This window comes from Penicillium coprophilum (assembly GCF_028826855.1).
Source record: "Penicillium coprophilum strain IBT 35676 chromosome Unknown utg000004l_segment0_segment0, whole genome shotgun sequence".
Lineage (NCBI taxonomy): Eukaryota > Fungi > Ascomycota > Eurotiomycetes > Eurotiales > Aspergillaceae > Penicillium > Penicillium coprophilum.
Genome location: NW_026622723.1, coordinates 3354302 through 3371020, shown reverse-complemented (window position 1 = coordinate 3371020; position 16719 = coordinate 3354302). Strand labels below are relative to the sequence as shown.

The 16719-nt window shown below is 47.6% G+C and overlaps 5 protein-coding genes across 5 annotated transcripts; 3 read left to right on the top strand and 2 right to left on the bottom strand.

Annotated features, from left to right (window-relative positions):
- Positions 1-427: 427 nt before the first annotated feature.
- N7500_005717 (uncharacterized protein) lies at positions 428-1477 on the top strand (the record flags this gene model as incomplete). The annotated part of the gene is made up of 2 exons (XM_056676861.1): positions 428-837; positions 928-1477. 2 exons carry the CDS (start codon positions 428-430, stop codon positions 1475-1477), a joined length of 960 nt encoding a protein of 319 aa, XP_056531861.1.
- A 390-nt stretch (positions 1478-1867) lies between these two features.
- Positions 1868-7909, bottom strand: N7500_005716 (RNA helicase SLH1; the record flags this gene model as incomplete). The annotated part of the gene is given in 3 exon segments (XM_056676860.1): positions 1868-5934; positions 5954-7719; positions 7737-7909. 3 exon segments carry the CDS (start codon positions 7907-7909, stop codon positions 1868-1870), a joined length of 6006 nt encoding a protein of 2001 aa, XP_056531860.1.
- A 403-nt stretch (positions 7910-8312) lies between these two features.
- On the top strand, positions 8313-9208 carry N7500_005715 (palmitoyltransferase YKT6; the record flags this gene model as incomplete). Its single annotated transcript, XM_056676859.1, has 6 exons — positions 8313-8333; positions 8405-8463; positions 8520-8543; positions 8608-8977; positions 9026-9118; positions 9173-9208. 6 exons carry the CDS (start codon positions 8313-8315, stop codon positions 9206-9208), a joined length of 603 nt encoding a protein of 200 aa, XP_056531859.1.
- A 3050-nt stretch (positions 9209-12258) lies between these two features.
- N7500_005714 (uncharacterized protein) lies at positions 12259-14091 on the top strand (the record flags this gene model as incomplete). The annotated part of the gene is made up of 4 exons (XM_056676858.1): positions 12259-12412; positions 12465-12663; positions 12730-12911; positions 12971-14091. 4 exons carry the CDS (start codon positions 12259-12261, stop codon positions 14089-14091), a joined length of 1656 nt encoding a protein of 551 aa, XP_056531858.1.
- A 1775-nt stretch (positions 14092-15866) lies between these two features.
- Positions 15867-16562, bottom strand: N7500_005713 (HPP family protein; the record flags this gene model as incomplete). Its single annotated transcript, XM_056676857.1, has 2 exons — positions 15867-16298; positions 16350-16562. 2 exons carry the CDS (start codon positions 16560-16562, stop codon positions 15867-15869), a joined length of 645 nt encoding a protein of 214 aa, XP_056531857.1.
- Between the last annotated feature and the right edge of the window lie 157 nt (positions 16563-16719).

Genomic DNA, 16719 nt, shown 5'->3' with positions numbered 1-16719 from the left:
CTATTTTCGTTTCATACCTGATTCCCCTTTGCCACTTCTCATGCCTTGTCCATACGTATCTTTCATTCTCTACACATAGCCTTGATATTTTTACAATCTCTTAATCCACGCCTTGATTGGCTTATATCATTCATGGTCGTTTTATTTTTAGGCTACTACATTTCGCATGTACTTACTTTTTATAGTAAGTACCTAGGTATACATTAACAGAATGCCGAGGCCAATCATTGTAGAATATTACTCAAGTAGTATTCCAAATGACGAATTAGCACAAGCCCGTCAATTATTTTTTTGTTTTTTTTATCTTAGTCTGAGGTATGAGTCATGAGGCTATCATGCACCTTTTGTATCGGGTTTGCGACATAACAATGTTCCAATATAAATAGGGCATACACGCCAATCCACGGAATGCCGGAGAATCCATAAAATGGAAACCCCAAAGCTGGCATCCGCCTATACACCGGCTCAATTAACAAAGTATCTGAGCTACATCACTCTACCACACCAATATGCACAATATATCAACTCACCAGAATCGTTTCCCAAAACCGAAGAAGCCCTGAAAGACCTCTTCCGGTGTCAAATCACCCGTTTTCCATACGACAACCTGACATGTCACTATTCTGCTACGCAACTAGCAGAGATCCATCCGAACAAGATATATACTAAAGTTATGGGTAGCGACAACACAGCCCCGTCTTGCCGAGGAGGCTACTGCCTGGAAGTGAGCATTTTCTTCCACCACGTCCTCCGCGGCCTAGGATTCTCAGTGTACATGACGGGCGTTCGGAACCGGCTACGGATAGATGGCATACCGCAAGGGGAATTCAAAGGATGGTAAGAGAATCCTCCAATAGCACAAACTCAGTGATCATAAAGAGTGAGCACTATACCACGAAAATAAAAACCACTAAACAATGAATCAAGGACACACATCGTCAACATCATCCGTCTATCTAGTGGAGTAGAGTATCATCTGGACGCGGCATTCGGCGGAGACGGGCCAACGAGCCCTCTACCGCTGATCTCGGGACAGATAACGAAGAATCTGGGCTCCCAGGAAGTGCGATTGATTTACGACAATATGCCGAAACAGACGCGGAAAGAGCAGAAGGTTTGGATTTACCAATATCGTAATGGTGCGGACAGGCCATGGAATTCGTTCTATGCGTTTGCGGAGCTGGAGTTCTTTCAGGATGATTTCGAAGTGATCAATCGATTTACGAGTTGGGAAGCTGTGGAAAAACGCAATTTCGTAGTAGTTAAGTTCATTCGAAATGGGGAGACGGCGGGATTGCCTTTGTTGGAGGAAGAGGTGTTGGAAAAGACGGATGATGTTTTTATTGCCGGGAAGCTTATGATGGCCAACAATGTTATCAAGTTGAATATGGGTGGTAGGACTAGGATCATTGATTCATTTGAAACCGAGGAGGGGAGATTTGAAGCGTTGAAGAAGTGGTTTTCTATTCATTTGTGAATTCCTTCGAGCTGGGTCAGTATCAACAGACAACATACAGGAGAATACGCATATAGACAAGAGTTAAGCGAACCCACGATCGTTGAAACCCTGGATAATGTGACAATACCATGTTCAGCTGTACCCAAGCACAGCGCCTGTTGAAATCCTTGATTTGATGGTAAGGAAACTCCAGACCTCAGGGAAGATTTAGCTTGACTACTGAGCCACACTTGCGTATTTAGATGATTGATTTCTCCCACAGTATGCCATAAGCCATTACAGGATCATCGCTGTATTCTAGAACAATTCTAAGATTATTGCCATGTTACAGTCTGAAGTGGAAAATGGATAGACTGCATTTTGTAAGGTGTTTATACTTTTCTCGGCCAATAGCTTGAGCGTATGCTTCTAGTCCTTGGTAGGAACGCTGGGCTCTGCCACAGTGTGCGCCTCGATGCCAGTATCCAAATCAATCTCGACATTGGAGACAGTCCACGACATCCCAACGTATGAGTCACTGATGACTCTGATATTCACCCGAGCTGTGTTGGTATTCGTAGATTGCGCGAGGATACCTTCGGGGAACTTAATATTGGAGCGGACGGTCAAAAGGCCGCCTTTTGTCTCGTTCGCAGGTCCTCCGCGGCTGGAACTAGCACCGGAATTGACCTTGCCCTTGCCTTTGTCATTGCCATTGCCATTCCCATAGCGCTTGGATACCGGTGGCCAAGACACACGCTTCAGACCAAGTAGTTCACCATCAGAGCCATTGGGCAAAGCACTGCAAACGATCAAGAAGAAGCCCTCGGTTTGTGGCTTGGGGAAACGAGGGGCGAAGACCTTGCATTCGGGGGTCGTAGGCTGATTACGCCGCGTCAGAGACACAGCAACGCCCTTGGCAGAAACAGACGCAACCGAGACCAATAGCTGCGGGAGCTGGGATGTAATGCGAGTAAAATTAAATGGAAGGTTTAATTTCTTCACCAGAGCAGCAACTGCACCACCGGGTTGTGACGAGAGCGACACAAGAGTTCCGGGGAGACCACTGGGTGGCTTCTCGGTCGGAACCCCTGGCAGAATCGACAACGGATGGTCTTCAGGCCAGCGCGCTGACTTGATGCATTGGAGGAGAGTCATCAACATCTGACACGCAGGAAGATATCCGAGTTCAGCCATGACATCAATTGAGGCCTGGATGACACGAATGCCTTGATCAAGCACCGATGTTTGATCACCAACATAATCAGTGATGGGAAGATCGATCCGCGACATATAGGCCTGAAGGAGGAGGAACGCCTTGGTATGTGGATCCCAGAGGGGAGCATCGCCCATACAGTCAATAGAAAGCGGCAAATTTTGAGCTAACTCAGCATTTATCAGGTCTTCGTTGTGTCTGACAGGCAGCTCGTCGAATTCGGTTGCGGAACACATCCAGCTCAAGACATCCTGGAAAGTCGGGTCACGCTTGGCATGGGACATGAGGAACCGGATCGTCTTGTGCGATAGGTAGTAGTAACTCATGATCTTGCCGAAGGGAGTGGAATCGACCTCTCCGGTGGCCGAGTCCACAAGAACACAAGACGATTCTGCGAGGTCATTGAGTGACTTCCCAACCAATTCAACCATGAAATCTTGAGCTGTGGCCTGAGCTGCCATGGTATTTTGTTCCTCGGCAGAGATCTCGAGGCCATAGTATGAGGGGTTCTTGTGCAATCGACGGAAGAAGAATGTCCATGTCAAATAGTCCAATGCATCTTGTTGTGTCCCAATAGTTCCAGCAGATACCTCAGCGCCAAGATGGTTGTCAAGAACCTTGTGCAGGGTAGACTCGACTGGGAAACCAGTGTGAAGGAAGTGCTTGTAGAAGGCCTTCTTGGAGTCTTGGGTGAAGATGCGCGCAATACCGGAGGTATCGAATTGTGGGCGACCAGCACGACCGAGCATTTGCAGAACGTCAGTCAAGTCCATGTCCCGATAACCCTCGATCTTAGCGTCAAAGAACTGTGTGCCTTTGACCACCACAAGATGGGCCGGAAGGTTGACACCCCACGCAAGAGTGCTGGTTGCAACAAGAACTTGAATTTTGTTGTTGGCAAAGAGTTCTTCTGCTAGCTGGCGATCAGATTCAACCAAACCAGCATGATGCAAACCAATACCAAAGTTCAGGGCTTCCTTCAGCGCATCATCTTTCACTCGCGCAAGGTTCAACTCGAGATCATCTTCAGACATTCGCACAAATCGACGAGGATTGTCCTCCATACCGCAGTAATTGATTAAATCTTTGGCGGTCAGGCGAGTTTGTCGTCGCGAAGCAACGAAGACGATGACTGGCTTGTCCGGGGAGTGATTCTTGATCGCAAGGAAAGTTGGGCGATTCATCGACTGCATCAAAGGACAGAAACCACGCTGTTCAGGGAACCCATCGATGAAAATCTCGAGGGGAACCGGGCGAACTGAATGGCGGAAGTTATACAGACCTTCTTTGACCCCAAGCCAGTTGGCCAGATCAGAAGCATTGGCACAGGCGGTGGACATGCCCATCAGTCGAACGGAACCTTTGGATTGGGAAGCGATATAGTTCATTCGGGAAACAATGATTTCCAAAATAGGACCTCGATCACCACCAAGCAAGTGAATCTCGTCAATGATGACGAGGCTCACCTTCCTGACGTAGTCACGGGTTTGCCAACTACGTGAGATACCGTCCCATTTCTCAGGCGTGGTAATAATGATGTCGGCATCCCGGATGGTACGTGTGTCGGGTGTATTATCACCAGTCAACTCAACAAGCTTCAACCCCATCTGGCGAGTGAGGCGCTTGCGCCAATCTTGAACTCGTTCACGGACCAATGCTTTCATTGGCGCAATATAAACAACCTTGGAGCCGGGTTTCTCACGGAAAGCCCACCACATTGCCAGCTCAGCTGCAACAGTCTTCCCACTACCAGTTGGAGAACCAAGGAGAACGTTGGCTGCTGTGTGGTAGAGAAGATGGAAAATCTGTGTTTGCATAGGGTTGAAGAATTGGAAGCGTTGCCCATACACCTCCTCAAGAATGGGATTCTTGAGAGCCGATATAGGAAGTGGCTGAAGATTGAGTAGATCGGTATACACGCTTTCAGTGTCCGGGCGAATCAGGTGCTGGAAAGAAACCGGGCTAACGGTTTCAGCACCTAGCCAGCGATCAGAGATCAGACGAATGTAGATTTGGCTGGGAAGGGGATCGGATAGCGGAATGGTAAAATTGAGCTCATGATCAGCGTAAAGCTTCTTCCGGCTAAGGATGAAGTACTCGTGATGATAGATTTCTGATGTTTCCGAGTTCTCGACCCACACCCAGAACGATTCGGATGCTCCGTGGTGACGGTCATTCCATGTGAACTCCGGGAAAATAGAAAGCCGAATACGAAGCACGTCGCGATTAAGCGGCGCGATCTCGGTCTCAACACTGAGAGTTGGGAAATTGTCCAGGAGCTTAGACAATGTGTTGCCCATGCGGTGATTATGAACAAGCTGACCGATTTCCGCGGGCTCCATTTCTTTCATCGACTCGATGGAAGTAGTGGGAAGCTTTTCGTCAAGGTTACGTAGGATCGGCTGGGGCAAGTCAAATTGACGGAATGGATGATCAAAAGGCCATATCTGTTTCTCAATGGACTTGCAAAGAGACAACAGAACCTGGCATTGATAGCCCCAGCGACGATTTAACGCGATCATGAACAGAGCACGGCAGATACGTGCCGCGTTTTGGGCAACATATCCAGTATCGGAGGCTAAAGCAAAGTCCTCAATCTTGGCGCGGGAGATATAGGCTTGCAACAAGAGGTTTGTCTTCGCGTGTGGCGTGTCGTTTCCTCCGTCAACTTCAGTCTGCGCGACTTCCTCGCGTAGCCGCTGAAGCTCTTTTGACTCGCTTTCTCTAGATTGAATGTTATCGAATTCTCCACTCATACTGATCATCTTGAGCACATCTGCCTCACCAGATCGAGGACGCATCATGTCGTTGAAAATCTCGACACTGGTTTGCAATACATAATATTGACTGGCAATGCGCCCAACGTCCTTGGATTTGAGATCTTCAGTCTTATCGTTAAAGATGATCATCTGACTCTTTTGTAGCACCCTTGCTGCTTGTATGATCAACTGCCTCCGCCTTTGGACCAACATTGGGTCGTCGCGTAACTCAGCAAACTCAATTCCGTAGTTCCTCGGCTCACGTTTCATGCGCACATAAAGGTAGGAGTAGCCAAGCCATTGAACAGCCTCTGAAACAGATGTGACTGTTCCAAGCGAGATTTCAGCATTCAAATTATCCACGAGCCGGCTAGAGAAACGCGACTCAATGGGCTGCTGCGCAGTCACAGCAGATAGATAGTGGGTCAACTTGTCATGAGTAGTACAGATAAACCCGATACCGGTGTCCTGGAATTGCGGACGACCGGCACGACCAAAAAATTTGCATAACGTCGAGAATGCTCAGGTCAATGAATTTACCCTCCTGTGGGTTATACAGCTGAGTACCTTTGATGACAACTGCGGCTGCGGGGAGGTTGACACCCCACGCCAAGGTGGCAGTACAGCAAAGCACCTTGATTAGGCCTTCTGAAAACATTCGCTCCATCAAGTTGCGGTCGCTTCGAGACATTCCAGCATGATGCGTTCCAAATCCGCTAGCGAATAGGTCCCGTAGTTCACGCGCACGCGCATGTTTCATGTCACGAAGGGCATTGGAATAGTTTTCGTGATCATGGCAACTGAATAAATCCTCTCGTCCCTCCTCGGCGGCTAGCTGCATAAGCATCCTGGCAGTCATCACGGTATCTTTGCGAGAGTGGACGAAAACCATGACTTGATGGCCTCTCTCCATCATATCGCGAACCTTCTCATAAGCGACAGAGTCAATGTTGTCACGAGATTGCTTGGAGCCAGGCTTTCCTTTGACACCGATAAAATGCTGCTCAAGAGGTACAGGTCGGAACGATTGGTCAAAGAAGAACATGCCGGCCATTTTGTTCACTTTCAAGAAATCCGCCACATCAGCATAGTTCGGAAGGGTGGCTGATAGACCAATGATACGAATCAGTGACTGTGTGCTCTCAACCTGACGTTGAGTTCGAGCAACTAAGGATTCGATGACTGCGCCTCGCTCGTCGTGCAACATGTGGACTTCATCAATGATGAGAAGGCGGACCTTCTGAACAAGCTCTGTGTCTCCGGTGCTTTTCCGCGTTACAACATCCCATTTTTCAGGGGTAGTGACGATGATCTGGGTCTCAACGATCTCGCGCTTGGTCAACTGCATATCACCAGTCAATTCGCGCACTTTGATACCTAGCCAGGCTAAACGTTTTCCGAGTTTCTCCGTCACCTCAGCAGCCAAAGCCTTCATGGGAGCAACATAGACAATCTTGAAATCGTCGACCTGGACAGTGAATTCAGTCGCTTCTGGGTTTTCCAGCGGATTGGGAGATGTGTTCTTGCCCACAGCATTGAGAACGGTCAACATGGCGGCATCCGTTTTACCTGCACCAGTGGGCGCGCAGATAAGCATATTTTCGTTCGTTTTGTATGCAACCTCGTAGAGCAAACTCTGCATGCGATTGAGAGATTTGTAACCCTTGAAGGTACCGCGACAAAGGCCATCCATTTCAGTAATCTCCACCAGCTTTCGGCCCTTGCCAAGCGTTCCCACCTTCGCTGCCGGGATCGCAAATTCGGTGTACTTCGGTTCCTCGATCTGCTCGCTACCCACAGGCAGGCCATATTTCCTTCCATTGGCAGAAAGTGTATTTCCAGAGGTATGGTGCTTGAAAACATGCGGGTAGGAGGGCTCCGATCGGGTTTGGGCTGGCATTAACGCTGCACTCTTATGTTCGTAGTCGCGCTGCTGCAGGGCATATTCTCGCTCTGCTCGTGTTTGTAGTCTACCTGCCGCAAGCCCATCTGTCTGGGATTCCAAGCGAGGTCCCTTGTCCGACAGAATTTCGCCTCGGTGTGCAATCAGCTCAATCACCAGATCTAGGTCATCGAACCCAACAACCTCAGCCAAAGACATTTGTAGCTCCTCGTCGTTGCTGTCAGTAGCCAGGGTGGCGATAAGTTGTTGAGCAAGCTCCGTCGCGTCTATATTTGAGTTTCGCATGGCCAGATCCTGGCATTTGTCTTCTAGCCAAAACCGATTGTAGGAGGATCCTTGTGCAAGATGAAGTCCATCGAGTCCATGCAAGTCGTCCAAGTCGTCGGAAGTTTCATCGTCTGAGCTGATGATATCCCAGACATCATCATTTGTTCCTGGAGATGAGTAGTCGTCATCAATGTCCAGATCAAGATCGCTTCCATAGCTGATCGATTCATGAGGGGGTCTTGGGGGAGCTTCAGATCGGCAATGGCCTGACGCATAGCTGCCAGCTGTGACAGCCACTGCGATTCGGTAGCTGCTATGCTGTCCATGTTGCCAGATAGAACTATTCAGTTCACTCAACGATCAATAAGTGATATGCCAAGCAACAAAGAATGAGGAGATAAGCTGAACCAAAAGTAGTCATAGGGCAGGCCCGCAGGGCTCTGCCGGTCGCATGACAAGAGCGGTGTGATTCTCGTGCCTTAGGCCACGATGTAGAGGGTCCAGTGCATCATTGTTATCGGCAACTCAGGAGCCTATGTTAGGCTTAACACTTGTCACTTTGCTTTGCCACTCCAGCTGATTATACAACTGGCATCCTACGATAAAGAAGTTGCCTGGTTCTTTGATACCAGCGCATTTCCTTGCTAAGCACATCCTACCACTCCACGCCCCACTACTCCCGAGACCTACTTGGCTCCTTGTCCTTGTGCGGACAACCACGCTGTCACCATGAAGATTCTTTATATTGGTGTATGTTTCGTTCCAGCTGTGATTTGATTGAGTACAATCTTAGATATGGTACTTATCTGTGAATTTTGCAGGTTTTCAGGAACGACACTCAACCAGCTCTCCAGCTATGTGGGGAAAAGGACCTCAGCAGGTACTTTCACCTGCGCCCTTTGCAACCGACTGAATCGTTTCGCTAATTACTACTAGCTTTTCGCGCTTCACTCGTCAGAAGTATGCCCATTCATCCTCTCTCGGTTCGACACAGTTAGGTCACTAACCGCTAAGCGCTTAACAGCTACGATGAATTCTTGATGCTCTTCAACCGAACCGTCGCCGAGAAGACAAAGCCAGGTCAACGGCAGGATATTGAAGAGAAGGCCTACACATTCCACGCTTATGGACGGACAGAGGGTGTCGCCGGTGTTATCGTGACAGATGGAGACTATCCTGCCCTAGTGGCTCACCAGCTTTTGGGCAAGATTGTGGACGAGTTCCTTGCGAAATACCCACGCACTGCCTTTTCCGATCCCTCTTTGCGCGAAAATGCATGCCCATTGCCACAGCTCAAGGAATATATCGTCAAGTATCAGGACCCAAGCCAGGCCGACAGCATCATGAAGATACAGCAGGAGCTTGACGAAACCAAGATTGTCCTGCACAAGACGGTATGCTCTCATATCTGTATGCTCATTTCACGTACTGACCGTTTCCAGATCGAAAGCGTTCTGGAACGTGGTGAGAAGATCGACTCCCTGGTTCAGAAGAGTGATGGGCTGTCAGCTCAGAGCAAGATGTTCTATACCCAGGTATGTAAATCAAATCCTGCCTTCACCCGAATGTACTAACGCAACGAAATCTAGGCGAAGAAGCAAAACTCTTGCTGTGTTGTGATGTAAAATGGGATCAGCGGTACATTGTGTAATCGATTATGACTGCTTGTTCTTGGACTTACCTAGGTACCTTACTCGTGTAATCAGATGCCGAAATGATCCATGTCTTTGCTATTATATCTGCTCTGTCTTTTGATGCCTACTTTTCTGTATCAAGTTCTCTCGATGAAGAGGATGTCTTTGTCTTGTTCTGCTGTAAATTTGGATTGGGAAGGTTTTCCAGCAAGTTCCAATAATTGAGTCACCAGAAGTTTATACATAGCTAAATTTCAAAGTGCGGAAAATAAGAATCAGAAGTAGATCGCGAGCAAATATGGCTGAGCCTAGATGTGGTAGCTGTAGTGGGCCCTGGGAGTGTATTATGTTATCGACAGTGGCCCCTGGCCTGGGGCCTCTCGGGCTAGAGCCTCTCAGAAGGCTGTCTAGCTTGTTATACCTTCATTTGTTGCAACACCTTTTCTTTATGGCTTTATTTCAGCAAATTTCTACGCTGCATGTATGATTTGTTTAGTAAGATGTTAGCCATGGTCAATGTCCCAGGCAGAAGGGCTGCGCGGGATGTCAGCGACGCAAACCAAAGCAACTAACAACGACGAAGACCTAGGGCTAGTTCTTGCCACCTAGTGCCATAGGAACTCCGCCACAGGTGTCGGTCTGCATTATGTCAAAAAGCGGTTACAATGATCTGGTGCCCGGACGGGAGCTTTTTTCGTCCACACTCTGCAGGCCCCACCAAGGAGGACTACGACAAGATATATATCTTAGTGGGACGGGAACATATACCAGGTATAGATCTGTGGCTGGGCTAAATGTAGAGGATTTTCGATCTTTTGCAGCTACCAACATAGTCATGCCAGCACCTTCAACCAATTCTTGATGTCTCTTTTATAGAGTCATTTGGCTTCAAGGTTCCGATTGCAGCGTAGTCACCGACGTGGGTACCTGTGTATCATTATTGTTCACTAAGCAATATATCTCGTAAAAGTATTCAATTAATGTCGCTACAATGTAATTTTATGGCACTCTAGTCCACATAGCTTCTTATTTAGATAGAATTTTGCAAGTTGTATTAAATAGTCCTATAGGGCTTACAGCACAGACCGGCACAAAGTACACCTCATTTACGGGCGATTCGATCTGTGCTACAGCAATGCTTATCCATTTTGAATTAAGCTAACATATTAAGGGCAACCTGGATTGACCATATCCATACCGATGCTTGAAGCAGGTGACTCGGAGAGCTGACATGGCCATCTGCTGGAGGCAAGGTGAAGCTAAATAGAGCCGAGGGGAATCACGTTCTATTATTAAGAAATGCAGCATGCTTTGGGGAAAACTTCAAAGTTACACATTGGTCATCACAATACATCACCATGTCGGGCCCCGTTGAAGCGAATACAAATCAATGGATGGGGCTCAGCGGAGAATGCGCAGGGGAAATGATGACGAATTATTATTGTGAAGTGGAAGCCAATCAGAATCAAGTCCAGAGTGACATGGATTGTCTGCCGTAACTACGATTGGTGGGTCCATAAGAGCCTAGCTAGATTAGGTTAGCATCATGCTGACCCACATTGAACTAACCTTAAAATGTACCATTTTACTGGCGATGTATACAGGGAGGCAATACCAAAGGCCCAGGAGGACACCAAAGCAGCCGCTTCGCAGTGTGTGCATTTTTGTCAGCAACATGTCAACGCAGCTTTTGGAATTGTACAAATCATCTAAAACAGTAAGCGGGAAATGGGCACGTTCGAAGAGTGTTCTATATATGCTGTGATAAAAATACGTGAGAGCGTTCTCAGGAGTTCTAGTTTTTTTGTCAACTAAAAGCTGCAACTGGACTTTGCCTTGGCTTGATAAATAACAGGGCTCACACGGTGACGGAGTATAACATTGCACATCATGTTGCCGAGTAATCTTTAGTGGTAATTGAAGGGCTATGGACATCTTCCTGGCTTGCACTGGGATAGGGAGAACAATATGGCATTGCTGCAGGTTGGTTGAAGACAAGAGGCTCGTCTTGCTCATAATTCAACTCAGCATGAGCTTTCAGACTCGATATGTTGGCAACTACTCAGTACGCTGTTCGTACGAAATGCTATCCTTTGACAGAAATGTATCCTCAACATATTAGTCACTATAGCTATCTATGCTAGGAACACCGATACAAGAACAAAGTACCGATTTAAGGCGGTCGGCAATTATTTCCTCATAAGAGAGGGAGGCACTGCCGATCACCAGCGCCCGGGCAATCCAACGCGTATCCAAGGGGTGTGACACTGTTCCTTTCTCTGAATGCATATTGGCACATGATAAGAGCAATTATTTCAACGCAGCGTGGTGTAATAGGTCGACAGCAACAAGATTCCCTTTCGGACATGCGCTCATATCATGGCCTGAGAATGGTGCGCTATATGCCCATTTTGGCCTGGCTCAACCCGATCCCTAATCCTGGTTCAAGCCTATATTTGATCCGGATACCTATAGGGACCATGCTATCTGCCCGGTGAACACCAGAAACCCCAAATGGAAGTTGGTTTCGATACTCTAGGGCCCGACCCTGGCGTACTTCCAACCCCGCTACCTCCACTTTTGGACGTTTGGAAGTTAAGGCATGGGGTGCTTATCTGAGGTCCGAGCATTGGCGCTCAACTATTTCTGCTCCAAACTAATGTTATATGGGGTATTCTCAAGCAAAGAACATTTCATATAGTTAATTGGATCCGGAGAATAGGGGAAATGATCACCGAGTGTGCCCTGGCCAAGAGTGGCGTCTCAGCTAAGCTCAAAAAACATATCTGGGCTCTCTTCATGATTGGCCACGAATGTCCCGATATCAAAATCTTACTTCCAAGGCTAGAAGGACAGAAAGTCTTATCTTTACCTTGCCATACAATTATATCTGGAGAAACTAGGCGACGTGCTACTGAGCAGCCTGACTTGATGGGTTGCTTATCACAGACGGAATCCAAGTCAGCCGTGTATCTGGGCCGGGCTGATATATAACTAACCAGTCGCTGTCGATATATTTTCTTTCCTGAAAATCCAGAAGCATGACCGCCATGGACTCAGATAATGAGAAAAAGCCGGCCACTACCGTGGAGCCAACCGAAAGCCTCCCTCCATCCAACGATGATGTAGAGGTTGGTAAAATAAACCCGCTGAAGCGGAATCTGAAGAATCGACATATGCAGATGATCGCTGTTGGTAAGCAACCTATGACGGGTTTTCCTTTCATTCTGATATTGATTTCTGCTAGGTGGTGCTATTGGTGCTGGTCTTTTCGTTAGTACAGGATCCGCGCTACGCACGGGAGGACCTGGTGCTTTGTTAATATGCTACTTGGTTGTTGGAGGGATGCTTCTTCTTACAATTCAGGCCTTGGGCGAGCTGGCCGTGTTATATCCCGTGAACGGAGCGTTTTTCACATACTGTGTCCGGTTTATCAGTCCAGCCTGGTAAGTCTTCAGTGCTCATGTACTAAGTTCATGATCAACTGAAGCTGACTACTCATGTTATGACAGGGGTTTCGCGGTCGGCTGGGACTACGCTATCCAATGGCTCATTATCCTTCCCTTCGAACTTACGGCCGCGAGTTTAACAATTCGTTACTGGAGTGAAACTTTGAATAGTGGAATTTGGATCGCAGTCTTTCTAGTCGCTCTGACTACGATCCAATTTTTCGGTGTTCGAGGCTATGGAGAAGGTGAGAAACAGCATCTGTATGTCTTTCCGGGATACCTTTGTACTGACCTCAATCCGCAGTCGAGTTTGTACTGGGAGCAATCAAGATCACTGCTGTCATTGGTTTTATCATTCTTGGAATCGTGATCGATTGCGGTGGAGCCCCGAAAGGAGGCTACATCGGAGCTCGTTACTGGAGTGATCCTGGTGCATTCACAGACTTCAAGGGGTTCTGCTCTGTCTTCGTGACAGCAGCCTTCGCCTTTGGTGGCACAGAAATGGCTGGTCTTGCTGCTGCAGAGGCAGCCAACCCTGCCAAGTCCATTCCCAAAGCATCCAAGCAAGTCTTCTGGCGCATCATGATCTTTTATGTCCTGGGGACCTTTATTGTTGGCTTGATTGTGCCTTCCAACGCCGAATGGCTGCTTGGAGCATCTGGCGCCAATACCAAGGCTTCTCCTTTCGTCGTATCAATCAAGAACGCCGGTATCTCTGGGTTGCCATCTGTCATGAATGCAATTATCACTATTTCGGTCATTAGTGTGGCTAACTCTGCAACATATGCGTCCAGTCGCACTATCCAGGCTCTGGCTTCACGGGGAATGGCACCGCGAGTTATGTCTTATATCGACAAGGGAGGCCGACCTCTTTACTGCATTATCCTGCAGGTCACCTTTGGTTTGCTCGCCTTTGTCAACGAAGCACCGTCTGGAAGCACCATCTTCAACTGGCTTCTTGCCTTGTCTGGTATATCTGACTTTTTTGTCTGGGGTAGCATCTGCCTCGCCCATATCCGCTTCCGTTCCGCCTGGGCACATAATGGGCACACAGTAAAGGAGCTTACCTATGCTGCTCCCTTCGGTGTGATTGGGAGTTATATTGGGTTGGGTCTCAATGTGCTATGCCTCATTGCAGAATTTTATGTCTCCGTGGCTTCAAAAGATGCGGAGACATTTTTCATGAACTACCTTGCTGGGCCGCTCGTGATACTACTTTTCGCCGGCTGGCTTGTTTATACCAAGTTGAATAAAGACCCGAGTCTCGATCGTGGAGGGTGGTTCATTCCAATTGAGAAGATGGATATCGACAGCTTCATAAGGGACTCTAGTCTTGATGTGGACCTTCCACCAAGAGTTGAGTATCCTACTTGGGGTGCATGGTTCAAAGCTGCTCCTATGCGTATAGCTCGTTCAATTATTTGAGAGAAGGAAAGCAGCTTACATATTTTGGAGTTCGAATTGAAATCACATTATCTAGGTGAAGTCAGAGCTTCGTATATTCACCGTGCAGACTCTCGTTATGAATGCAATGTATAGATAGTCCCACTGTACTGACCACTAAAAGTACGATTGTAGTCTACCATTGCGCGAGAAACCTATAGAATACAAGGCCTATCGTATAGGATGTTCTCTAAGTGGTCCGATCTGCGGGGAATGAAGACAACATGGGGTATTCCTCAGGAATTTTCGTCCGTTGCCAAATTATATCATAAACTTGAGATGACACCGCATGGAACCGATCCCTTCATTCTGCTAAAAGAATCCCCATGGTTTGGAGAACACGATAAATGCCATATGATATACAATACCGGAGAAATCCGACGGGCAATACATCAATCATTTAGATCCCAACAATATGGAGATGAGGTAACTGATAGGGCGGAGGAATTCGGACAGACTCGCATTTCCGGTGCTCAAATAATAGTGCATTATTACAAAATGTACAAGTAAAACGGGAAAACCAATAATCTTCAACCTATACCTACGGTAACCTACCGAACCCGTCGGTATCCTCATTTTAGGCATTTGAATAGTGTTGGCTATTATTTACACCACAGAAGCTATGCATCATTGGATTTATGGTGTTGTTGGTACAGAAGTAATTTGGCTCGGGAGAGTCAGCATATAGCTGGATTTTGATTGTGGTAATAAATGCCGCGGCCGTTCGACCTCGCAGCAGCAGAAATTCTGCAGGTCGTTTGGATCAGCCCTCCAATCCCTCGGATAGCCATATTGACCAAGTCCTTCTATTATGTCATCTCATATTGTAACTAGTTACTATCGCTTTCCATTGGTCAAAGTAAGCAGATGATCATCCCTCACTTTACAACTGAAACTCTTTTAGGTCCAATTTGCAGGTCTATCCGTATAGACTCACGTTGGCGGACCCCGGCACGAAGGGATCGCAAACCTTGGAAAACCGAATAGAGCTTAGTGAAGCCAAAGCAGACGACTATGATCATATTGGCCAATTTGGATTTACGGCGTTCCCTCGATCCAACGCAAGGCTACTGCAAGCTAACGCGAAAATCCCTCAGACGACGCCAATGCCCGTCCTGCGGCCTTAGTGAAATTGCCGTAAATCTAAGCCGACCCACACCTGGCAATAAGCCACGCACATAGTTTTTAGAATGTTGAAGGTTGTCTTGGCCGGAGGAATTGCAAGTCACGCCGGTCGCCCAACCTATTCGACTATAAACACCCTTGAGACTGAAACTCAATCTACAGTTTGGGCTACAGCCATAAAATGATAATTCTGTACTCCGTACTCCGTATAGATCTCAGATGTATATTGTGTACAATGGCATTGACTTTTTCCGCAGATCCATGGCCTTGGCGAGCCGTGCGGCTCGACACTGTGAGGATCGGGTCTAGACTGAGAACCCATGGAGTACGGAACACCGGGATTGATTCTGACCAATTAATACTCCAAGGAATATATTGAAATTAATATACAGACGACTTTTTTCCATACCAATAGACAGGTGAGTCATTGAAAATTAGTCATACTCGAGTGTTTAGCCCCCAAACTCATCGGAAAACACATCCTGACACCTTGCCATACAAAGAGACATCGGAGGTCTTTCTCCGCTCAACTTCCTTTTATTATCGCAACAAGGGATGTATCTCATAATAATTCCCTAGCAGCCCCGTGTCCTCCATAGAGGAATCTTCCGATTCAGACGCAAATAGTTTCTCTATTTCGAGTTGCTGGCCTGGGGAAGAACAGGCTTGGCGGCCGGTGGGCTGATCCAGTAAACCGGATAGCGGCGCTGAATGTTGTTCACGATCAAAGCCACAGCCAGCACCATAGTCGACGAAAGTAAGATGACTGGCAGATAGTACCAAGACAGTGCCCACACAGCTTCGTCCACTGCGGGAAGGAGGGCTGTGGCGCCGGCTGGAGGATGAGTTGTCTCGGTAATTTGCATAACGACAATGGCAACAGCGGACGAAAGCGAAGCCGCTAGCCAGCGCAAAGAGTTGAACTTTTCTTCATCGGGCATTAGACTGAAGAGTTTCGTGATGCAGATGCCGACGAGAGCGCTCAAAAAATGGCCGCCGACCAGAGCGCGTGGCTGTGCTAAAGGGGCCTCAATAGAACCATAGACGAGAACTGCCGATGCTCCCTGATTTGGAATTAGCATTCGAAAAGGACGCAGAGAAAAGATGAGACGCACATAAGAAGCAATGATACCTGGCACGCCACGTTCAACGAAGTAGGAGGAGTAATTGAATATAGCCTGTACCACACATAGTCCACAGAATGCAGCTATGAATGACCAGAAGTGAACGAGATATTTCGAGGGAGGCTTTGGTGCGCTTTCACGATAGCCTAGCCAGTGGCTGATCGACCGAGGGAGGCGAGCCAAGAATTCTTTCTCGGAGATCATATTGCCCTTCGTGGGTTGAGGATGACAAATTGAATTATAAAGTTAAGGTAGAATGTAAAACCGAAAAGTATTCAGGTCGAAATGAACAAAGCTAGATGTGAAGCACATGTCTTTGGTCGAAGGGGGATTACAAAGATTATAAGGGATACCGGCAGAC